Genomic DNA, 25,385 nt, shown 5'->3' with positions numbered 1-25,385 from the left:
TGATATTAAGAGGTCATGGAAGTCAGTAAAATGTAAGAACTTCTAAGTTTAAAAGTCTATAGAGATTTTTTAGTATGAAAAGCTGATTTTTTTATACCTCATTTATCCATTCATCAATTGATAGATACTTGAGTTTTCACTTTTTTTTTTTTGAAGATTTTATTTATTTATTCTGACAGAGAGAGAGACAGCGAGCGAGGGAACACAAGTGGGGGGGTGGGGTGGGAAAGGGAGAAGCAGGCTTCCCGCGGAGCAGGGAGCCCGATGTGGGGCTCGATCCCAGGACCTTGGGATCATGACCTGAGCCGAAGGCAGACGCTTAACGACTGAACCACCCAGGCGCCCCAAGTTTTCACTTTTTGACTGTTATGAATAATGCTGCTAGGAACATTCATGCACACATTTTTATGTGACCATAGATTTTCCTTTCTCTTGAGAATATGCCTACGAGTAGAATTGCTTTATCATATGATAGTTCTCTGTTTGTTTGCCATTGGAGAAATGACTAGACTGTTTCCAGAGTGGCAGTACCTTTCCACTGGTTTTAGTTTTTTGTTTTTTTTTTAAAGATTTTATTTATTTGAGAGAGAGAATGAGATAGAGAGAGAGAGAGAGAGCATGAGAGGGGGGAGGGTCAGAGGGAGAAGCAGACTCCCTGCTGAGCAGGGAGCCCGATGCGGGACTCGATCCTGGGACTCCAGGATCATGACCTGAGCCGAAGGCAGTCACTTAGCCAACTGAGCCACCCAGGCGCCCCTGGTTTTAGTTTTTAAAAGGCAATATGTTCATTTAAAATGCAGTTTTCATGCTTAACTCCCCCAGGACTTCAATATAAAATTATATTTGTTTTTGAAATTTTAAATGGTTAAACTATACATTTATTTATCCATGAGTAGCTTTGTTCTTGTAAAAAGGATATGCAAGCTGAAATGGGAAATAGCCTGATTTTTTTCTTTTCTTTCTTTTTTTTAAAAGATTTTATTTATTTGAAAGAGAGAGAGCGCGCACATGAGTGGGGGGTGGGGCAGAGGGACAGGGAGAAGCAGACTCCCTGCTGAGTGGGGAGCCTGACATGGGCTTGATGCCAGGACCCCGAGACCATGACCTGAGCCGAAGGCAGACACTTAACTGACTGCCACAGGCGCCCTTAGCCTGATTTCTTGATGGAAAGAGAGCTTTCTATACTCAGTGTTTGTCTTAATTGTCCTGTGTCCTGGTAGCCTTGTGTTCTTCTCTAGCACTGGGTGTATTCTACCTTCTGGCATCGGTAAATCTCATAGGCAGATTCACTAGAGGTAAAATATAATACTTGGAAGTTAACTTTTGTAGGTTGAGGGGAAAGCTGAGGGCTGAAATCCTGCTTGGGCAGTTGGCCAGGCCCTGTGTACCAGTGCGTTGCATTTGCTTATAGACATTTCACACATAATTTTCTTGCAGGCCAGCATTGGCCCTGATTCTGAGTGTTGTGTTGAGGGACTGGGGCTTTAGCCTAATGCTGGATGCTTGTTTCTGATAGATGACCTCTGGCTGCTCTGTGGGGGATGAATTTGAGATGGATAGACTAGAAGTGGAGAGAACATGTGAGAGACCTGAAAGAGAGAGAGAGCAGGCTTAAGGTAGGGCAGTGAAATGGAGTTTGAGACAAGACAGGTTGGAGTCAGGAGGTGAGGCCACCAAGTCGTAGCAGTTGGCAAAGGCGAGGGAGGAGACCTGGATGAATCTTAGGTTTCTAGCTTGTCGGATGGCTGTTGGTTCGATTGCCGTGACACCGGGATAGAGATCAAGAAAAGAGCAACAAGGGAAAGACAGCTTGAGTTTGGTATGAGTTAAGTTTGAAGTTCCTGTGAAACATCCAGTTGGAGATGTATCTAACATGCTCAGGGGAGGATCCAGATCGGTACATGTGATCCAGGGAGGGCGGAAAATGAGAAGGGCTAGAGTTTAAAGATGAACCCAGAGGGTCCCCAACATCTAAAGATACCATGAGATGGAAGCCTCTGAAGAAGAGAGAGAGAAAGGAAAATGATTTTGAAATAGTGGTCTTCAAACAGGTTACTTGCATATTTCTCAAAAGAATTTTGAAAAGCTGTATTGTACATTTTTAAGTTGACATCTAAAGTTTTTTATATGTCTTAAAAGATGAATATAATTTGTCATATTGAAAATACTGGCATTTTAAAGCAAAACTGCTGTGATACATTTTTAAACGTATCTGGTAGAATCTAAATACCACAGTGATTTGATACCCTCATCCACTTAAAATGATACCATATATGAACAAACTTGTCTCTAACAGAACTTCTTATTTTGTTCCTTTTTCCCTTGGAACTCATATGTTCATTCTTCTTTTTTCACAAAATGTATCCTAATGTGATTTGTTTTGGTTATTCAGAGTCATTTATTGATCAACCTATCCTATAACAACAACAATATGTAAAAGTATCTGTTTCTAAAAGATGATCTATTAAAGAAACTTCTGGATTGAAATATTATTTCAAGATCAAAACAGCAGTCATTTAAGAAAACAAGAAACAAATTTATCAAATATAAGTAAAATTTCATGGAAATGCATCCATGCATTTTAATGAGATAGATGGGGCTGTTTTCAACATATTACCCATTGATAGAATAAAGGCAGCATATACTCTGTTCTGATTTTTTATTTTGATGAAGGTACCACGAAACCTTATCCACAAAAATAATTTCTTATGAGGTATATATCCTAAATCACATGTTTATCTGAGACGAAAATGTTAGTAAACAAGTTAAGTTCTTCAATTTTGTTGAAGGCAGACGTTTGGGAACTGTTGGCTTGCAAAAGGATTTGTTTCTTTGCAGCCCTGGAGGTACGTACACTTGGGGGCCAGTGCTTCCATGAAAGGTCCAAGAAGGGTGAGCCAGAAGCTTTCTATGTGTGCGCATCAAGAGAAGCGCAGTTGTGGGAGAAGCGGAGAGCTCCAGGTTTGTTATTCAGTAGTCAGTTTAGGTGAAGAGTGGATAAGGAAGCTCAGGATCTCTGGAAGTTGACGGTTTTAAAATGATCTGTGCTCGTGTTCCCTGTGGAGAACTGTCGCGTGTGCCAGCAGAAGACTGTTAGGTTAGACCACGACAAGCAGGGTGTTCCAGTGTCCTGGAACCCGAGAGGCGGGAGAGTTTCAGGAAGGAAGGAGTAAGGAAAGGACAGGTCAGCATATGTCTAAAAATATTCTTTTGCTTTCAGTTTCAGGAGGTCATTGCTGACTTTAGTGAGTGGTGACCTCTTGTAATAACCATGAAACAAGCGATGGGGACTTAAGTCAGAGTCCAGCGAGTTGAGTGAATGGAAAAGAGTAACTGGTGAAAAAGTATAAATCATCCTTTCAAGTAGTAGTAACCTAATATAAAATTTTTGTGTTAGCCTTTCGGATCTCTCTTTAGTTCCTAGGCTAGTCTTTATTAGTCATGATTCTAAGAATTAATTTGTGTGTGAACTTTTTTATTGTGGGAAAATATATGTAACATAAATTTGCCATTTTACCCATTTTTAAATGTTCCAGTTTAGTGGCATTAAGTGCATCCATGTTGTGCAACCATCACCACTATTTCCAGAACTTTTTCATTACCCCAGAGAGAAACTCTGTTCCCATTAGGCGGTAATTCCCCGCCCCCCCTCAGTCCCTGGTAACTTCTAATCTACTTTCTTTCTCAATGAATTATTTCATACAAATGGAGTCATACAATAATTGTCCTTTTGTGTCTGGGTTATTTCACTTAGCATAATGTTTTTAAGGTTTATCCATATTGTAGCATGTGTCAGAACTTTATTCCTTTTTGTGGCAGAATAATCGTCCGCTGGATGATCTATATACCACATTTTGTTTATCCCTTTGTCGGTGGACAAGGGTTGTTTCCTTTCGGCTACTGTGAATAATGCTTCGAATTTTGTTGTACAAGTGTCTGTTTGAGTCCGTTTTCAGTACCTTTGTATCAGAGTCCCTGTTTTCAGTACTTTTTGATATATACCTCATACATCCAGGTGGAATTGCTGTGTCGTACGGTAATTCTTTGTATAGCTTTTTGAAGAACTGTAGAATTTTGTGGCTATATAGTTTTACATTCCCAGTGGTAGTGCACGAGGTTCCAATTTTTCCACGTCTTTGTAAACACTTGTAATCCCCCCCCTTTCTTAAAACAAGTTAAGCCTCTCTACTGGGTATTAAATGGTACCTCATTGTGGTTTTTGATTTGTGTTCCCATAATGATGAATGATGTTGACCATCTTTTCATGAGTTTGTTGGCCATTTGCATTTGTATATCTTTGGAGAAATGTCTATCAAATCCTTTGCCCATTTTTCTTTCTTTTTTTTTTTTTGAGGGGTTGTCTTTTTATTGTTCAGTTGTGGGAAGGAGTTCTATATATTCTGAATATGAAAAGCTTTTCAAGGGGGCACCTGGGTGGCTCAATCAGTTAAGTGTCTGCCTTGAGCTTAGGTCATGATCCTGGGGTCCTGGTATCCAAGCCCTGAGTCAGGCTCCCTGCTCAGTGGGGAGTCTCCCTCTCCCTCTGTTCCTCCCCCCGCTTGTGCTCTCTCTCTCTCAAATAAATGAATAAAATCTTTATAAAAAGCTTATCAAATACATGATTTGCAAATAACTTCTCCCATTTTCCAGGTTTTCTTTTCATTCTCTAGATAGTGTCCTTTGATGTACTAAAGTTTGAAATTTTGATGAACTCCAATTTATCCGTGTTTTTTTTTTTTCTTTTGTTTCCTGGACTTTTGGTTTGATATCCAGGAATTCATTGCAAAATCCAAGGTCAGGAAGATTTCTCTCTGTGTTTCTTTCAAGGAGTTTTAGAATTTTTGGTCTTACCTTTGAAATCTGTAATCTATTTTGAGTTAATTTTTGCAGGTGGTCTATCATAAGGGTCCATCCTCTTTCTTTTGCATGAGGATATGTAGTTTCCCCAGTACCATATGTTGAAGAGATGGTTCTTTCCCCCATTGAATAGTCTTGGCACACTTGTTAAAAGTCAACTAATGATAGATGTGGGAGTTTATTTCTTGGCTTTAAATTCTATTGCCTTGGTCTGTATGTCTACCCTTACGTCAGTACCACACTCTTGATTACTGTAGCTTTGTAGTAAGTTGTGAAATTGCAAAGTAGGAGTTCTAACTTTATTTCTTTTCCAGGATTTTTTTGGCTATTGGGGGTCCTTTAAGATTCCATATGAATTTTATGGTGGGGTTTTCTATTTGTCAAAAAAAACACCACAGGGATTTTGATAGAGATTGCATTGAATATGTAGATAGCTTTGTGTAGTATTGTCATCTTAACAATACTAAGGCTTTTAGTACATGAGTGTGAGATGTCTTAGTATTAATTTCAGTTTTCCTTAATTCAGCAATGTTTTGTGGTTTTCAGTGTATAAGTTTTGGGCCTTCTTGGTCAAATTTATTCCTAACTTTTGTTCTTTTGGATGCTATTATAAATGGAATTGTTTTCTTTTCTTTCTTTCTTTTTTTTTTTTAAGAGTTTATTTATTTATTTGCCAAAGAGAGACACAGCGAGAAAGGGAACACAAGCAGGGGGAGTGGGAGAGGGAGATGCAGGCTTCCCATGGAGCAGGGAGCCCGATGCCGGGCCCCATCCCAGGACCCTGGGATCACGACCTGAGCTGAAGGCAGATGCTTAACCACGACTGAGCCACCCAGGCATCCCTGGAATTGTTTTCTTAATTTCATTTTCAGATTGTTCATTGCTGGTATATAGAAATACAACTGATTTTTGCACGTTGAATTTATATCCTGTAGTTTTGCTTTATTCATTTATGAGCTCTAACTTTTTTTTGGTGGATTCTTGATATTTTTCTACATACGAGATCATGTCATCTCAATAGAAATACTTTATGTCTTCCTTTCAGATTTGGAGGCCTTTTATTTCTTTTTCTTGCTGAATGTTCTGACAAGAACTCCCAATACTATATTGAATACAAGTGGCAAAAGCAGGTGGCGCCTGGGTGGCTTAGTCATTAAGCATCTGCCTTCGGCTCAGGTCATGATCCCCGGGGTCATGGGATCGAGCCCCGTGTCGGGCTCCCTACTCAGCGGGAAGCCTGCTTCTCCTTCTCCCACTCCCCCTGCTTGTGTTCCCTCTCTTGCTGTCTCTCTCTCTGGCAAATAAATAAATAAAATCTTAAAAAAAAAAAAAAGTGGCCAAAGCAGCCATCCTTGTCTTCTTTCTAAGGCTTTCTACTGCACTATATTTTGTGACATCATTGTGAATTTTAAGATAGTGGGATTTATGTCTTGAATGAGATTTCAGATTTTTAAAAAAATATTTTATTTATTTATTTGAGAGAGAGAGAGAGAGCACAAGCGGGGGTCGGCAGAGGGAGAGGGGGAAGCTGACTCCCTGCTGAGCAGGGATCCCGATGCTGAGCTTGATACCAGGACTGTGGGATCATGACCTGAGCTGAAGGCAGACGCTTACCTGACTCAGCCAACCAGGCACTCGCAGATTTTTGAAATATAATAATTTTATAGACCTCAGGGTTTGTTTCATCATCTCTCCTAAAAAGGAAACCTAGTGGTGGGGTGCCTGGGTGTCTCAATCTGTTGGGCACCTGACTCTAGATTTCGTTCCAGGTCATGGTCTTAGGGTTGTGGGATTCAGTCCCACATTGGGCTCCATGCTGGGTGTGGAGCCTGCTTGGGATTCTCTCTCCCACTCTCCCTGCCCACCCTCCCTCTGTCCCCCTCTCTTAAAAAAAAAAAAAGTTAAAGAAAATAGGAAACCCAGTGATAATCCTTTTCATTGAGAAATGTTTTGTGAGACATTTGTTTAAAGCTTGGCCACAAAGTAAAATGTTGCTTCTGTAAATACTTTGGTAGGAAAGGGAAAGTGAAATTAATGAATATCCGCACACAGTACTCATGTAAAGGAATCAGAGACAGATTCCTGACACTTAAGATGCTTAGGTACTTGCAGAAGCTAGGCAGAATGCGTATTTTGGGGGTCAAAATTTTGAAGCAATGTTACATTTCCACTCAAGAGACTCATCTTTAAGTCTTAGTACCTCACAACTCAAGTCATTTGTGTTTCCATGTACAGTTGCTGGGAGATTTGTTTTTTCCTGCTTGTTTTTATTATTGGTTCAAAATGGTGGCTCTTCTAGTCTAGATCGTACTAAATTCAATTATTACGGCATAGGCTTAAAAATAGTGTTTTAGGGATATTCCTCAGCAACTCTAAATTTTATGCAAATTGAAATCTTTTGTTATGTCTTTCACTTTACTACTGCCACTCCCATCTCCCCTGAAGAAACTTTTTTTTATTAGAATTAGAAGTTTAATAGCACTTTATGTACATTCTTCTTCTGGGGGGGAGGAGGTTCACTTTAATAGTAAGCATAATTTTCCCATTTATTTCAAAGTCCAACCAGGGATGTTAGCAGGAAGTTGTATATCATTTTATAATTTTCAAGTGTTTCTTTTCTTTTTATGTATTAGGCCTCAAGAAAGGAGAACTGGATATGAACAGTTTCACCCAGGGCCATCCCCCGTGGATCATGATTCACTGGAATCCAAGCGACCACGTCTGGAGCAGGTTTCTGATCCCCATTTCCAGCGCATCAGTGCTGCGGTCTTACCTGTAGTGCATGCGCTGCCAGAAGGGTTGAGGTCTTCTGCAGATGCTAAGAAGGTAAATATTTGTTCTCTTCCCCTGCGGGGTTGTCGGTCGGTCTAATGTTTATTTAGCCATATCCAGGCACAGCGCCTAAAAGAAAGTCCGATTATGCCAGTCTCTAAAGGTTAGTGCTATGGGAAAGTAAGAATTTTGTTAAACAAAACTGAAAACCACACACTTAGTGCTCCAGACTTTTAAAGTCAGTACTTTTGACTTTCTGGTAAATGAAAACAATCTGAGGACTGCTGTAAAGAAAAATTGCTATTGAATAACTCTCAAGCATTTTGTACTGGCTCCCTGGGCTGTAAAATGTGGTCAGTTGTTCTCAAGACAACCACAGTTTTGTTCAATTTAAATTAAATTTAAAATAATCCCCTTAAATTCAGTTGCAATTATCGTGCTTATACTTTTTATAAAGAAAATAATTTTTTTTCTAATTTATGTAAAAAAGTTTCTTTAGAAAATTTGAAAATACAGAGGAAAAACATCTGTAGTTCTTTTTTTTTTTAATTTAAATTTTAGTTAACATAAGGTGCAATATTGGTTTCTGCAGTAGAATTTACTGATGCATCACTTACATGCAACACTCGGTGCTCATCACAAGTGCCTTCCTTAATCCCCATCACCCATCTAGCCCATCCCCCACCCATCTTCCTTATCGACCCTCAGTTTGTTCCCTATCCTTAAGAATCCCTTACTGCTTGTTTCCCTCTCTCCTTTTTTTCTTTTCCCCCTTCCCATATGTTCATCTGTTTTCTTTCTTAGATTCCACATAGGAGTACAATCATATGGTATTTGTCTTTCTCTGACTGACTTTTTTCACTTAGCATAATGCCCTCTAGCTCCATCCACATTGTTGAAAATGGCAAGATTTCATTTTTTTGATGGCTGAGTAATATTCCATTGTATATACGTGCCACGTTTTTTTTTTTTTGAGATTTTTTTTTTTCTTAATTTATTCATTAGAGAGAGAGCACCAGCCAGAGCAGAGCAGGGGGGAGGGTCAGAGGGAGAGGGAGGAGCAGACTCCCTGCTGGGCAGAGAGTCTGACTCGGGGCTCGATCCCAGGACCCCAGGATCATGACCTGAGCCCAAGGCAGATGCTTAACCGACTGAGCCACTGAGGCACCCTGTGCCACATCTTTTTATCCATTCATCAGTTGATGCACATTTGGTTTCTCTCCATAGTTTGACCTGTAATTCTATTATGTTAGAGAGAACTACTTTTATTATGTAACTGTATTTTGTAACATTTCAAACAGTGTATATTGTGAATTTATGAGAAAGTTCTACTAAAATCAGACCTCTTGTGTTTGTTACTTGCCTTTTGTGAAATGCATGTTTGTGCATTATGCCCTTATTTTGTTACTGAGTTTATCTTTTTTTTTAACTGTGTATTTTGCTTATCATTAAATCTTCAGATTTGGAAGTTCCTGGCACTTAGTAGGTACTAAATAAATATTTGTTTTAGAAATAATAAACTAATTCTCTGATGCTCTTTTAACAGTATAGTGTTAACCCTTTTGCTATCCCTGCCCCCCTCCCTTTTTGTTAGCAAATCTTTCTCCCATAATGTTTATTTACCTTCACAGCTAATGGCCCTTTTCAACCTGAGATCAGATAAACAAGTACCTACACATTTTCTTTGAGTTTTTAGGCAGTGATTTAAAAGATGATTTAAAAAGTGATTTAAAAGATAATGAATATGGGGGCACCTGAGTGGCTCAGTTGGTTGAGTATCCAACTCTTGATTTTGGCTCAGATCATGATCTCAGGGTTGTGAGATCAAGCCCCAAGTTGGGCTCCACACTGACTGTGGAGCCTGCTGAAGATTCTCTCTCTCCCTCTCCCTCTGCCCCCCTCCCTCTCTCTAAAAATAAACAAAGATAGTGAATATGGGGGTGCTTGGATGGCTCAGTCGGTTAAGTGTCAGACTCTTGATCTTAGCTCAGGTCTTGATCTCAGGGTTGGGAGTTCATGCTTCACATTGGGCTCTACACTGGATGTGGAGCCTACCTAAAAAAAGAGATAGTGAATATGTCTTCAGTTTATTTCCAAATAGTTCTGCCAAAAAAAAAAAAAAAAAGCTGGTGTGTGCATATGGAAAGAATGCAAAAATAGCAAAATGTTAACCAGTGAAGGATAAAGGGTAAATGCTTTTCCATTATACTGTTCTTTCAACTTTTACATAAATTTGAAAATTTGCAAAATAATAGGTTAGGTGGAGAAAAGCTCTTTTGTGATCAGCTAGAAATGAGCTCAACTTCTGGGATTTTTGAGGCCTGCCTTACTGTGTGAAATGTATATATTATAGTCTGTGGGTTTATAAGAAATGTTTTGCAGCATTAAAAAAAAAAGAAAAGAAAAGATACAGTGAATAAAAGTCTTCTTCCATGGCTGAATGAATTACTACAGATGTTATTTATAGCTGTAGGATTTTTTTTTTAGCAGAAAGGGATCTTAAAGTCTCATTCATTAAAATGTGACATGTTGGATCATAGTACATCCTATTTCCATTTGATAGTAGACAAAACAGATGTGAAGAAAAATTAAGTGCTGTAGGTGATGCCTGCTGAGTTGGAATGAAAACCCTGCCTCCTGGTCCTACTTTTCTCCCCCACTAAGTTGTAAACCATGACTTTTTTTTTTTTTTTTTTTTTAAAGAGGGATTTTGAAATAGGGATTTAGCATTTGTTGGTTTTTAATTTTTTTTAAATGTTGTTAAGCCCAGGTGTATCTTTTATAGAAGTAGATAAGCCTGAAGGAGAAAGTAATTTACAGCCTCACCAGTTAGAGGTAGTTGTTAACTTTCTGATACTTTGTTCTATCTTCGGGTGGGTATCTTAATGTGCCCACTTTGTACATTGTATGTAACTTTATTTTTGCTAAAGTATGTCATGAGCTTCTTTTTGTGTCAGTTAAGTTTGCAACTGTATTTTTGGGGGTTACTTAGTATTCCATATATGGATATAAAGTAATTTGTCATACATGTAGGTTAACTATTTGTTCATTAGAGCATGTTCTTCAGGCTGATTTTTTTGGTGTTCATTCTTATTTTTTTCCTTAAGAATTCTTATTAGTAGAATCAATTTCAGATCAGAGTCGACATATTTTGCAGGCTTTCATGGTTGTTTCCAGATTGCCCTGCCAGAGAGTAGGACCAATTTGTATTCCTGACAGCAGAGCACAGGGTGCCCAATTCTTGTGGAGCCTTGCTAATGCGACATAGTTGTTGCTTAAAAAAATAATTGTTAACTTGATAAATTTTTAACTGCATTTATTTGCTTTACAGTAAAATTTACATTTTTCATTTGTTTATTGGTTATTCATTTTTCCTGTTTTGTGAATTGTTTTTTCATATCTCTTCATTTTTCTGGTGGTATGCTTTTGATTTTATATTGAGTTGTAGAGTTCACATTTTGGAAATGATTTTTCTCATTTGCCTTTTAAACTTCTTTTTTTTTTTTTTTAAAGATTTTATTTATTTATTTGACAGAGAGAGAGTTAGCGAGAGCAGGAACAGAAGCAGGGGGAGTGGGAGAGGGAGAAGCAGGCTTCCCGCCGAGCAGGGAGCCCGATGTGGGGCTCGATCCCAGGACCCTGGGGTCATGACCTGAGCCAAAGGCAGACGCTTAACGGCTGAGCCACCCAGGTGCCCCTGCCTTTTAAACTTCTTATTACTATCTTGGTAAATAGAAGATTGTGTTTATTTTATTTTATTTTGAAGATTGTGTTTATTTTAATCCATTAGTCTCTCTCTCTTTTTATATATCTTTTGCTGTTGGCTTTTCTGAGCCCAAGATAACATGAATACCCTTTTTTGTTTGAGGCTCCCTGAGATTTGCTAATAATTCTCATGTAAATGTTTGCTATAATTTGGCTTTTATTGTGATAATAAGATATGAGGTAGGAATCTAACCCTTTTCCCAAAATAGCTATCAGTATGTTCCAACACAAGATTATAAACTCTGTGAGGGTGAGCATCATGTCTATTTTGTTCAACCTTCTACTAGGTGCCTGTCACATAGTAGGCACTCAAGGAATTGTTTTTTTGTTAAATATTTAACTAGAACAGAAGTCAGTGGAAAATACTGGTTTGTAATAGTAGTTCTTAGGGCATGCATCAGATCACCTGAGGAGCATTTCCAAAATCTGCAGAATCAAAATATAATCTGTTTTGCTATTATACGTGTTCTGTAATACAAATGAACTCATATGCATATGGTAGGAGAATGTTTTAATATAACATGGAAGTCTTGGTGGTTCATAAATGATTTTTTTCTGCACGTTAATGTTTCAAAGCTCTCAGGATCAAGCAGTCTCATAATTAAAAGAAGTAGCCTTCATGATGTCTGAAGACCTTAAGAAGATTTGAAAATTTGTACATTCAAGAACTGTTCTGCTTTTCACTGTTAAGCTAACTAGTGGAGATTCAAGTGTCAAAAAGAAACCGTAAAGATATTAATCTCCTGTGTTTTTTGTTTTTAAAGTTGGTAAAGATGGTTATACCCTGAATTGGATTTTTTATTTTGATGAAACATACTGTTTTCTATTGGAAGCAAATGACCTCAAGGATTTACACCTTAACAACAGAAGCATGGACCACTCAGTGTAAAGCCAGCAAAGGTTGACTATAGGCTGATTGCAAATGATACTGGAGCTTCAAGTACATTATTACCTCCATTAGAATAGTTACTGTTTTTGTTAGTGCTCTGCTGACAAAGTTGTACAGGCTTTAAGTAATAGCCATAATCCCATTTTCCCCAGAAGTCTTATATTTAGCGTATACTATTACAGAGTACGAGATTTTTCAGGAATACACATATTTTAGCTGAAATCTCTGTTCCAAGGTGTTTTGGAACAACTATCCAGGTATAGTTATGTGCATTCTTGGTTAGAACTACTGATTTCTCAGTTACTTAATCATTATTTAATACATTTAGAGCTCGATAGTCCTATGAACTGTGCTCATCCTAGGCTTCTTATAGCCTGAAGAAAATTAGTACCTTAATCTAAAATTCATGTGCTTTACAGTATTGGTTATAGCTTCACCTTAGACTGGAAATTAATAGACTGTGCGTGTGTGTGTGTGGACAGGGTGGTAGATTTTGGGTGGAGGGGTTTTCCTTCTGCTGTAGTTCTCTGCTGATTTGGAGGTGGAATGGATGACATATTTGGCTTAAGAGATCTTACGTGCACTGTAGTGTGGGCAGGCTTAGTTGCCCTTTATAAGGGTAGGCCTAGGTGTTAGTAGCAACAAAATTCCTCGGTCATTTCTGTATCTGATTATTGGCCCTTGGAAAGTCTGAAAACTTTTTGTTAGAACTCTTGGCCATATCGTAGCTGCTAAGTTAGGTGGGCACGCAGATTTTACATGGAGTTTGTAGTTTTCCCAGCCTACAAGTTCAGACCTTTTGAAGAACCATTGTAAGGAAATGGTTAAGAAATTGGTATCTTCCTTTGTCATGATTGCATTATTATTTCCCCAGATATTCTCTACAGTCTCACTGTTGTTACACTAAAGGCTGTTTGGCCTCTTAGCCACCTCCTTCTACCTAGGTTTTAGGATATTCAAAATAGTGAATGATACGTCTACACTATGAAAGTGTTATAGACATCAATAGGGTGTGTTGTGTGTGTGCGTGTATGAAAATTGCTACTTTCGGACACTGGATAGAGAAATAGCACACATGGCTCTGCTGTGTTTTAAAATGGACTTTTTCAGTTAAGAGCATCTTCACACTAATATTGGCTATTAGTGAGGAATAAATTATTGATTTTCTCCTCTAAAGGATCCAGCATTTGGAGGCAAACATGAAGCTCCATCCTCTCCAATCTCTGGGCAACCATGTGGAGATGATCAAAATGCTTCACCTTCAAAACTTTCAAAGGAAGAGTTAATACAGAGTATGGATCGTGTAGATCGAGAAATTGCAAAAGTAGAACAGCAGATCCTTAAACTGAAAAAGAAACAAGTAAGTGTTTGATTTTACTGGTCTTTTATTGATATTCTAAGAATATATGTTTGTCTTTCTAAAGAAGATAATGTTGAGTTTTCCATATTTTTCAACTTTAGGTACATGGAATCATGTCTTGTATATTTGACTTACTTTTTTTTTTAAAGATTTTATTCATTTATTTGAGAGAGAATGAGATAGAGCATGAGAGGGGGGAGGGTCAGCAGGAGAATCAGACTCCCTGTTGAGCAGGGAGCCCGATGCGGGACTTGATCCCGGGACTCCAGGATCATGACCTGAGCCGAAGGCAGTCGCTTAACCAACTGAGCCACCCAGGTGCCCGTCTTACTTTTTTTTTATGCTATTAGTTTCCTTAGTTGCATCTACTCATTTCCCCTGCTACGTTGTCTGATTATAAATAGCAAATCTTGTTTGTCTATTCTGTTTTTGATCTTACTGGATGGGTTGTTCCTGGTTTGTTGCTATTTCATACAGTGGTGCTGTGTTTTTGGTTCATGTGTAAACCGATTTTCTAGGGCACATGCACAGGAATGGCATTGCTTGGCTTGAGAGTATGCACATCTTCGAGTATATTAAATGATACCAGACTTGCTAAAATGGCAGTTCAGTTCCACATTCCCACTGCGGCCTTACAAGTTCGTTTGTGCATATGCTTGTCTTCACTTGATCATTTGTTTCAACCGGATGTGAAATAGCCGTCACTGAAGTTTTACGTGGTGTTTCCTTTTTTAGGAGTGAGAGCTTATTTTCGTTTGTTTATGGGTTATTGGTGTTCCTTACGTGGATTGTTACTTTGTCATGTTCTTATTTTTTATTTCCTAGAGTCTCTTGTCAGTTACGTGTATGGCAGCTATCTCCTCATTTGTGGCTTGTCATTTTGCTTTCTGGGGATGGGAGGAGGGGGGATTTTTTTTTTTTTTTTTGATGTTGAAATAAATTCACATACATAATGTTCATCCTTTTAAAGTATACAATTTTAGTGGCTTTTTTTTAAAAGATTTTATTTATTTATTTGAGAGAGAGAGAATGAGAGACAGAGAGCATGAGAGGGAGGAGGGTCAGAGGGAGAAGCAGACTCCCTGCTGAGCAGGGAGCCCGATGTGGGACTTGATCCCGGGACTCCAGGATCATGACCTGAGCCGAAGGCAGTCGCTTAACCAACTGAGCCACCCAGGGGCCCCAATTTTAGTGGCTTTTAACATAATATTCATAAAGTTGTGCTACTATCACCACTATATAATTCCAGAACATTTTAATCACTTCAAAAAGAAACCAAAAAATAAAAAAGAGAAACCACCTACCTGTTAGCAGTTACTCTCTAGTCCCCCTCTCCCTGGCCACTGCCAACCACTAATCTATTCTGTGTCTATATAGATTTTTATCTGGATATTTCAGGTAAATAGAATAATATGTGACCTTTTGTGTCTTCTTTCATTTAGCATGTTTTCAGGATTCACCCATGTTATATTTTGTATCAGTATTTCATTCCTTTTTATGGAATAAAATTATGAATAAAATTTTGCTTCATGGATATACTGTGTATTGTTCATTCGTTCATCAGGTGATAGACATTTGGGTTGTGTTCACTTTTTGGCTGTTTTTGGCTGTTATGAATCATGCTGCTATGACATTCAAGTACTAGTTTTTGTGTGACCATATTTTTTTCAGTTCTCTTGGATATATACTCAGGAGTGAAATTGCTGGGTCGTATGGTAAATCTGTGTTTAAATTTTTGAGGAACCATGAGAATGTTTACGACAGCGACTGTACCATTTTATACTCCCACCAGCAGTGTATGAGGGGGGTTCCATTTTCTCTACTTCTTTGTCAACATGTTTGTTTGTTTGTTTTTTGATAGCCATCCTAGTAAATATAAAGTGGAATCTCATTGTGGTTTTGATTTTAATTTCCTTAATGATTAAGGTGAATGGCTTTTCATGTGCTTGTTGGCCTTTTGTATATTTTCTTTAGTGAAATATCCAGATTCTGGCCCCATTTTTTAGTTGGGTTATTTGTCTTTTAATGGTTGTGTTGTAAGAGTTCTTTATATATTCTGGACACTCAGACATGTGATTTGCAGATATTTTCGCTTATTCTGTGAGTTGTCTTTTCACTTTCCTGATAGTATCCATTGGTGTACAAAAGGGTTTCCCCCCCCTCTTACTTGATTCATGTAAGTATTTATTGAGCAGCCAGGGAGATACAAAGGTGAATAAAACATGGTCCAAGAGGTGAGTCAAATGCAAAGTAACAGAGAGCAAAGTATAAGGTTCCCTGGATCACAGCAGTCAGATGAAAGTGCTTTGGGAAGTCAGGATGGAGATTGCTTCCAGCCTGGAAGGGGGTGTGGGTGGGTGGCAAACCAGGAACGGGGATTGAAATTAAAATAGAAGACTTTCGTCTAGATTGTTGATTTTCAGTATGGACTATATTTGTCTCTCTTTTTCCTCTCCCCATCTTTGGGCTTAATTTACCAGGATCGTTCAGCGTGCTTTTTCTAGACTTGCTTGCATTTTTGCTTTAATGTCTTCTACAGAAATAGATCCTTTTGCTGTTTTAGGACGTTTTTCTTCTTCTTTTTTTAAAGGATTCGTGACCTTTGATCTTAGAGTTAATGGTTTTGAGTCTTTTCCATTCTGGTTTGATTTTTTTTTTAATGCCTCTTTGACTGGAATATTGAGTATAGATTTCTTCACTGGAGCTTTTTCCTCTGCTTCCTCATCCTCATCGTCATCAGCCAGTTTCACTTTTTTTTTTTCCTGTGGAACCTTGCTGTCTCTTACAGGGGCAGATCATTTTCCAGATATGCTGTGGAGTTTCACACCTTCATCTTCTGACTCTTCATCTTCCTCCACAGCTGCTAGGTGCTGTCCACACGTACAGGGCCTGAAGCATATTTAGATCACAGGTGGTGTTATTTCAAAGCCCCCTAGGGAAACCATTGGCTGTACAGATGTTCTCAGAGTTGCCAATGTTAGTTTAATTGGACTGCCTTTATAATTTATTGCCTCTGCTTTAACAATGTGCAACATCTTTTGCATCAGCCCCAAAACTGACCATTCTTAAAGGTAACTGGTGCTCATTTTCATCATTATCCACTTTAAAGTGATATCTTTGGCCCTTGTTGGCCTCATAACTGAAAAGATATTTCTGGGGCCACACGGGGCTCATGTCATTGTCCACTGAATCTTCTGTGGGGTGGGAATCTTGTGTGGGAGAGAGGGCAGCCGGAGATAAAAGACTCCCGTTATAGAGAACAGCCGTGTAGGACTGAATCACACCAGGGCCAAAAGTTTTTACTTGTGATGAAGCCTGGTTTATTTTTTCTTTCGTTACTTGAGATTTTGGTGTCATTTACAAGAAACCGTTGTATAATCTAAGGCCACAAGGATTTATTCCTGTGTTTTCTTCTGTAAATTTTATTGTTTCAACTCGTAGATTTAGGTCTTTGAGCCTAATTGTGTTTTTTTGGTGAACAGAATTTGTTTAGATCTTACATGAGACTACCCTGGAATCATTAAAACAGTTGACTATATTGTCCTTTTAAAAGCTTCATAGTGGGATGCCTGGGTGGCTCAGTCGGTTAACCATCTGCCTTCAGCTCAGGTCATGATCTCAGGGTCCTGGGGATTGAGTCCTGCATCAGGCTCTCTGCTCAGCAGGGAGTGAGCCTGCTTCTCCCTCTGCCTGCCGCTCCCCCTGCTTGTGTGTGCGTGTGCTCTCTCTCTGACAAATATATAAATAACATCTTATACAAAAAAATAAAGCTTCATAATTTTGGGGTGCCTGGGTGGCTCAGTCGGCTGGGCATCCGACTCTTGATTTTGGCTCAGGTCATGATCAGGTCATGGGATTGAGCCCCTCATCAGGCTCCGTGCTAAGCCTGGAGTTGGCTTGAGATTTTCCCTCTCCCTGCTTGTGCACATTCTGTCTAAATAAATAAATAAATAAAATCTTAAAAAAAAGCTTCATAGTTTTGTTTCTTACATTATTCTTAATCCGCCAGAAATTGGCTTTTTTATGTCTCTGCCTCAAGGTAGGGGTCACATTCATTTATTTTATCTATGGATAATTAATTGCAAAGTTCATCCTTTTCCAACTGTTCTACAATTTTAGTTCTAATATAATTCAAGTTTGCGTCTATATATCTGTTGATTTCTGGGCTTTGTGTTCTTATTTATTGCCCTCTTTGTGATGTTCATGCAGAAATACAATAATACTCTCCTAATTACTAGAGCTTTATAATACTTTTTTTCCAGTAAGGTAAGCCCCACTTCTGCAGGCATGTTTTAGCTATTTAAAACTTTTTACCATCTCATGTAACTTTTAGAATCACATTTTTTGTTTCTCTAAAACATCTTTCTGGAATTTTCATTGGAATCATATAGAATATAGATATCAATTTGGAAAGGATGAAATCCTTACAACATTGAGTCTTCTAATCTATGACTATGGTATATCTGTCCCATTTATTTATGAGGTCTTTCATGTTTTTTTCTTTCTGTTCATAAATAATCTATATCCCTTGCATTTAATTAAACTGTAGCCACTTTATATTTTTGATGCTCTTGTTAATATCTTTTTAAAAATTACATTTTTCTGTTGCATTTGACTTTTTTATAGACCAGCAGTCTCCCTGAATTATCCTTTTAATGCTAATTTCTTATTTGTAGGTTGTTTTGGGCTTTTTGTGTAGGTAATGGTCATATTAGTAGTCTAAGAAAAAAGACAGTTTTGTTTCTTTCTTTACAGTCCTTAAACCTTTTCCTTATTTTTCTGTTGCTTTATTGCTCGTTAGGACTGCAATAAAATGTTGAAAGTGGTTATTCTTGTTCTTTCCTGCTTTTAAAGGAATACTTTTACTTTTTACCACTAATTATGATGTCTGTTTTTGTAGACGTCCTTTATCAGGTTGGGAAATAACTCTTCCAAATGTGTGCTAAGAGGTTTTTTTTTTTTTTTTTTAAGATTTTTATTTATTTATTTGACAGAGAGCGACACAGAGAGAGAGGGAACACAAGCAGGGGGAGTGGGAGAGGGAGAAGCAGGCTTCCCGCGGAGCAGGGAGCCCAATGTGGGGCTCGATCCCAGGACCCTGGGACCATGACCTGAGCCAAAGGCAGACGCTTAATGACTGAGCCACCCAGGCGCCCCTGTGTGCCAAGAGTTTTAATCATGAATTTTATCAATGTTTTTCTGCCTAAGTTTGCTGATCATATAATTTTTGTCCTTTAATATGTTAATATAATAAATGACATTAATTATTTTTCTAGTGTTAAATCACCTGTGGATTTCCAGATTTAACCTTAGGGATGATGTATTACCTATTTTTTTTTTTTTAAAATAAATTGCTTTGTCAATATTTACTTTGGGATTTTTGTATCTTTTTATTTGTGAGAGAGATCAACCTGTAATTTTCTTTTCTTGTGCTGTTCTTGTCTGGTTTGGTAATACATCATGCTAATGTCATAACATTTCTAAACTCTGTAATAGTTTGAGGAAGACTGTAATTATTTGTTCTCTGAGTATTTGTAGAACTTGGTAAAACCAGCTAGGTCTGGTGGGTAATTTGTGTGTGTGAAGATTTTTAAAATTCAACTTAAAAAAAATTAAGTTCTATTTCTTCTGGATATAATTTTTTCCTTCATTTTTGGAATATATTGTATGTTCTGTATCACAAGTTCTTCTCATTTCCTTTCTTTGGTTTTATTCTGCTCTTTTATAACTTTTTAACATTAATTTATTTAGCCTTTTTCCCTCTCTCCATGTACTAGTTTTAATAAGTTTTGATTTGTAATACTTTTTATTATCCGTTATGGTTTCTTTTGTGACCCCTGTATTAATTAAAAGTATTTTCAAATTTTTAGGTATATAATTTTTTCTTGATTACTTTTGGTTTTTGATTTCTTACTTTATTGTAGCCAGAGAGTGTGGTCTTTAGTACCTAGTCTTTTGAACTTTTTGGTAACTTGAATTTTGGCCCGGTATCATGATCAGTTTTTCTTTTTTTTTTTTTTTTAAAGATTTTATTTATTTATTTGGCAGAGAGAGACACAGTGAGAGAGGGAACACAAGCAGGAGGAGTGGGAGAGGGAGAAGCAGGCTTCCTGCGGAGCAGGGAGCCTGATGCCAGACTTGATCCCAAGATCCTGGGATCATGACCTGAGCCGAAGGCAGACGCTTAACGACTGAGCCACCCAGGTGCCCCATGATCAGTTTTTATAAAAATACTTTGGTCATACTTGAGAAGAATGTAAATTCTGTACTTTAAAAAAATTATCTATGTTTTACCTCATTTTTGTCTGTAACTTCTCAAATTACCACGATGATTTTGGATTTGTTCCTAGTAGTTCCGAGTTTTTAAAACATTGAGGTAAAATTGACATACAGTATTATATTTTTTCAGGTATACAACATAATGATTTGATACTGGTATGTTTTGCAAAATGATCACCACACTAGTGTGTAGTTAACATCTGTCACGGTACATAATTAACAGAATTTTGTTTCCTTGTGCAAGATGAGAACTTTTAAGATCTACTCTGTTAGCAACACTCAAATATGCAGTACAGTATTATTTATAGTCTCCATGCTGTACATTATATCCCCGTGACTTTTTAATTTTGTAATTGGAAGTTTGTATCTTATGACTCTCTTTACCCATTCCCCCCCGCCCCCCCACTTCTAGTCTGTGGCAACCACCAATCTGTTCTATCTGTGAGCTTGGTTTTCTTTTAGATTATACATATAAATGAGACCATACAGTATTTGCCTTTCTCTGTCTGACTTATTTCACCTAGTGTAAGTGAAATACCTTAGGATTTATCCATGTTGTTACAAATGATAAGATTTCATTTTTTTTTTTTTATGGCTGAATAAGATTGTGTGTGTGTCTGTGTACATGCATGGTATGTCTGTGTACACACATTTTCTTCATTCATCTCTAGATAGACACTTAGGTTGTTTCCATATCTTGGCTATTGTAAATAATGCTGCAGTGAACATGGGGGTGGGGGTTAGTATATCTTTTTGAGTTAGTATTTTTGTTTCTTCAGATAAATATCCAGAAGTGCGATTGCTGCATCATGGGCTGGTTCTGTTTTTAAGTTTTTTGAGGAACCACCATACTGTTTTCCATATTAGCTGCATCAACTTACATTCCTATCAACAGCGCACAAGGGTTTCCTTTTTCCCACATTCTCACCAGCACTTGTTAACTCTTGTCTTTTTGATACTAGCCATATTGACAGGTATGAGGCGATACCTCATTGCTATTTTGATTTGCATTTCCCTGATGATTGGTGATGTTGAGCGTCTTTTCATGTGTCTGTTGGCCATCTGGTTGTCTTCTTTGGAAAAATGTCTCTGCAGATTCTCTTCCCATTTTTTAAATCAGAATGTTTTTTGCTGTTGGGTTGTGTGAGTTCTTTGTATATTTTGGGTATTCATACCTTATCAGATATATGATTTGCAAATATTTTCTTCCAGTTCTCAATTTTTTTTTTTTAAGATTTTATTTATTTATTTGACAGAGAGAGACAGAGCAAGAGCAGAAACACAAGCAGGGGGAATGGGAGAGGGAGAAGCAGGCTTCCCACTGAGCAGGGAGCCCGATGCGGGGCTCGATCCCAGGACCCCGGGATCATGACCTGAGCCGAAGGCAGATGCTTAACAACTGAGCCACCCAGGCACCCCAGTTCTCAGTTTTTATCCTGGGTATTTTTAGGCTCTTATTTTAGGTGTTTACAAGTTTATAGTTGTCATTTTCCTGGTTAGTGAAACCTTCTATTATAAGGTAATGACATTCTATCTCTTGTAATGCTTTTTACCATAAAATTTGTTCTGCACGATATTGACGTAATTACATCATCATTCTTTTGGTTGCTATTGGTTAGTATATCTTTTTTCTTCCTCTTTCTCTCTCTCTCTTTCTTCTCCCTTTCTCTCTCCTTCCTTCCTTTCTCCCTCCCTCCCTTCCCCTTCCTTCTTTCCTTCTTTTTTTGAGAGGGATGCAGGGCAGAGGGAGAAAGAGAATCTCCCAAGCAGGCCCCACATGCAGCATGGATTCCAACGCGGGGCTTGATATCATGACCCTGAGATCGTGACCTGAGGTGAAATCAAGAGTTGGATGGTTACTGACTGAACCACCCAGGCACCCCAAAATGTTGGGATTTTTTTTTTTTTTTTTAAAGTAGCCTCCATGCCCAGCATGGAGCCCAGTGAAGGGCTTGAACTCAACCCTGAGATCAAGAGTCAGATGCTTAACTAACTGAGCCACCCGGGCCCCCCCTTTCCCTTTACTTTTTGTGCTTTTATATTTAAGGTATATCTGTTATATAGGTATATAGCTGGATTTTGTTTTTTATCCAATCTGACAGTCTGTCTTTCCACAGGATAATTCAGTTCTTTTAACCTGATTATGATGATTGGTGATATCTCAATTATTTTTAACTGTTTTATACTATTTGTCCTATCTTTTTTATGCTGAACTTGGTATTCTTGTTTGTTTTTTCTAGTCCTTATCTTGGATTGATTATTTGTTTTACTACATTTTCTTCTACCCCACTACTTTGGATTTTATCCCCAGTTTTTTTTGTTTATTGTGCCCCCCCACCCCGCCAATTTATCAGCCTATTTAACTTGAAGCCGAAAACTAATTAATATCTTAACCATCTTCTTGAGAAGTATGAGGGCATGGAACTTCTTGATTTCTTTCTCTTTTCTCCCAACTTTTATGCTACTTTTGTCATACATTTTAGTTCTTCCTTGTTTTATTTCAACCACCAAAGACATTATTTTATACAGTCAGTGTTCATTTAGGTGTATGCACATATTTGTCATTCGCATTTGCTCATCATTCCTTCTTGCAACACAGATCTTCCATTTGGGGGTACATGCTTCTGCTTGAAGAACATCCTTCAGAATTTCCTTTAGTGAGGATCTGTTCATGGGCAGATTAAATATTTGTTTAGTTGTTGTGACTTAAATGTCTTTTATTTATGCCTGTTCATTGAGAGATACTTTTGTTATGTGCTTCTTTTTGTCCCAGCACACTGTCTTCTGGCTTCCACTGTTAAGACATCAGCCCTTAGTCTAGTTTGTATTGTTCTATGGATGGTCTGAATTTTCTCTCTGGCTGACTTCAATATCTTTGTGTGCTGTTGTTTTTAGTATGAGTTATTAGGGATGTGTTTTTGTTTTTAAATATGTCCAGCTTAAGACTCATTGGGCTTTTTTTTTTTTAATTTAAATTCAGTTAATTAACATATAATGTATTATTTGTTTCAGGGGTACAGGTCTGTGATTCATCAGTCTTCTATAATACCCAGTGCTCATTACAACACATTGGGCTTCTTGAATGTGTTAGAGTTTTTAATCAGTTCTGGAAAATTCTAAGCCGTTATCTTTTTTTTTCCCCCACAACATCTTTTTCTATAGTTTCTTTTTATCTCCTGAAATTCTTATAAGATGTAGCATCTTACACTCTTGTCTTCCTGTCTCTTCATTGTTTTTTCTTTCCCAGTTGTTGCTTCTTGGGGCTTCATTTGGTCAGTTTCTTCATTTCTGTTTTTCAGTTTGCATTTCTCTTTTCAGTTATATCTAATCTGTCAAATATATCTTCAATTTCGGGGCGCCTGGGTGGCTCAATCATTCGGCAGCTTTTGCTGAACCACCTTCCCGAAGAGGGTGCCTTTCCCTAATTGACACAAAGGCCCCACGTAGGTGGCCCTTCAAAAGTTTTCTGTTACTTTAGAGCTGTTTGCATTTAAAGTATCAGTTTATCAGGACAGTATTTGTCTTCTGGGAAGGTTACACGAGGAAGTAGTACTTGATAGAAGTGTAAGCTTTGTTGTTATGAAGTATCATCTAGAAAGATAAAAATTCATCAAATATAAATTATAGTTTTATGGATTGTAATGAAGTGAAAACCCAGGCCGTCACTACTCCCATCCAGAAATAGAGCATTGTCGGGGCGCCTGGGTGGCTCAGTCGTTAAGCGTCTGCCTTCGGCTCAGGTCATGATCCCAGGGTCCTGGGATGAGCCCCGCATCGGGCTCCCTGCTCCCCGGGAAGCCTGCTTCTCCCTCTCCCACTCCCCCTGCTTGTGTTCCCTTTCTCGCTGTGTCTCTCTCTGTCAAATAAATAAATAAAAATCTTTAAAATATATATATATCTATATCTTCAATTTCAGTTGTTTTTATTGCTTTAATTTCTGTTAGGCTCATTTTTAAGTCTCATCATGTAAAAAATATTACCTTGCTTTAAAAAAATGTTCAGCCATCTTTTATTTATTGAGTCATATTAAATTTATAATAATATGCCTGACAATTCTTTTAAGTATCAGTGGGTCTGATTCTGCTGAGTTGGTCAGGTCTGGTCTGTCTTCTTTAGATTCTTCACTTGTGAAATAGCAGTAGTACTGCTAATAATACCCGCTAAATTATATGGTGGTTGTATGGTATGTGGCACATAGTAAATGCTCAGTACTGTGTAATCCATTATAATAATTAAAAATAATGAAATATGTTGTATGACCATTATGAGGTTTATAGGAGCTACAAATTTTATTGAGGAATATAAAGGGCAACTTGAGGAAATAAAGAACTATACCACAGATGCATAGAAACACAGTATTAATAATTTTAATAATGTGAACATCATTAATATATATATAATTGTATGTTTTATACAGTTTCAATAAAAATTCTAAATCTTTTTAAATTTGCAAAATTATTGTAAAGTTCATGTAAAAGAACAAAAAAGTGAGGAAAGTTTGTATCTTTTTTTTTGATTTTAGTCTTTCTGTTACAATGGTTTTGTCTGGTACTAAGAACAAAACGTGATTTCTGGAAGCTTGTTTATTCCTTTCTCCATACCTACTTAACAGGGATCCTAAAAGAAGGCCCTCTGAGCAAAGGAAAGAAAGGGAATGGTTGAAGAACTCAGTTCCATAAAAATGACTTCACAACTCCAAATATCTGTCTTTTGCTTATACAGATAGCAGCCTGCAAAAGTACTTTGAATTCCAAGGTGGACGTGGTCCTTGAAGCTTGTCTCTTGGAGGAATTTTATCCTTAGGTTGGCTGTGATCTGACTTACTTGACTAGGAGTCTTGACCAGCAGTCTTAGAAGTACAGATTATTTTTTTCCTAGAGGCTTTAGTAGATATAACATCTTTACCCCGTGTCTCTGCTGTTACCTTAGGCAGTAAAATTCACAAGGCTGTGTGTTGAGCATTTACTAGGTATCAAGCCCTGGCTTAAGTGCTGAAAAATAAAAAGCTGTGAACCAAGCAAGGTCCCTTCTTGGTTCAGTAATAATTGTAGGTAATATTTACTGAACTTTTATAGTTGTAATGTGCTTGATACATATTGAGTTATTTAATCTTCTCAGAAATCTATGTGGTAGATAGAATTGATATTCCTACCTTATATTATGAGTGGTTTATATACTTGTTGAGGATCTTAGGATCCTACCACTTGTAAAGGGTGACCCTAAGGCTCAAACCCAAGCAGAAGAATGCAGATTGCTCTTTGTTTTGTAATTGTACACAAAGTTGTAGTTTTGCTAGTGCCTCTTGACTGTAAAATATAAAGGTTGGCTGGGGGGCTGAACATGGTGCTGTTCTGAGTTAAGGATTAGTCTGCAAGTGCCCTACAGATCTCTTCCTACCAGACATTAGCGCATACTGAATCTGTAACATACGAAGTGTTTTTCCTGTGCCACAAAAGGTCATTG

General features: G+C 37.8%; 1 protein-coding gene and 1 pseudogene across 1 annotated transcript in view; one reads left to right on the top strand and one right to left on the bottom strand.

The window, feature by feature from the left end:
- Nucleotides 1-25,385, top strand: part of NCOR1 (nuclear receptor corepressor 1) — a 93,705-nt gene that overhangs the window by 19,003 nt on the left and 49,317 nt on the right. Inside the window, exons 4-5 of the mRNA XM_081805997.1 lie at nucleotides 7,491-7,683; nucleotides 13,461-13,643. Of these exons, the coding sequence (XP_081662123.1) occupies nucleotides 7,491-7,683; nucleotides 13,461-13,643 (376 nt within the window). The remainder of the gene's footprint in view (nucleotides 1-7,490; nucleotides 7,684-13,460; nucleotides 13,644-25,385) is intronic.
- On the bottom strand, nucleotides 16,126-17,000 carry LOC115941829 (nucleophosmin pseudogene; annotated as a pseudogene).

The sequence above is a fragment of the Leptonychotes weddellii genome, chromosome 15 (assembly GCF_054177405.1).
Source record: "Leptonychotes weddellii isolate Sample4059 chromosome 15, ASM5417740v2, whole genome shotgun sequence".
Taxonomy (NCBI): Eukaryota; Metazoa; Chordata; class Mammalia; order Carnivora; family Phocidae; genus Leptonychotes; species Leptonychotes weddellii.
The sequence above is the reverse complement of the archived record's forward strand: the minus strand, read 5'-3'. Positions and strand labels throughout refer to the sequence as shown.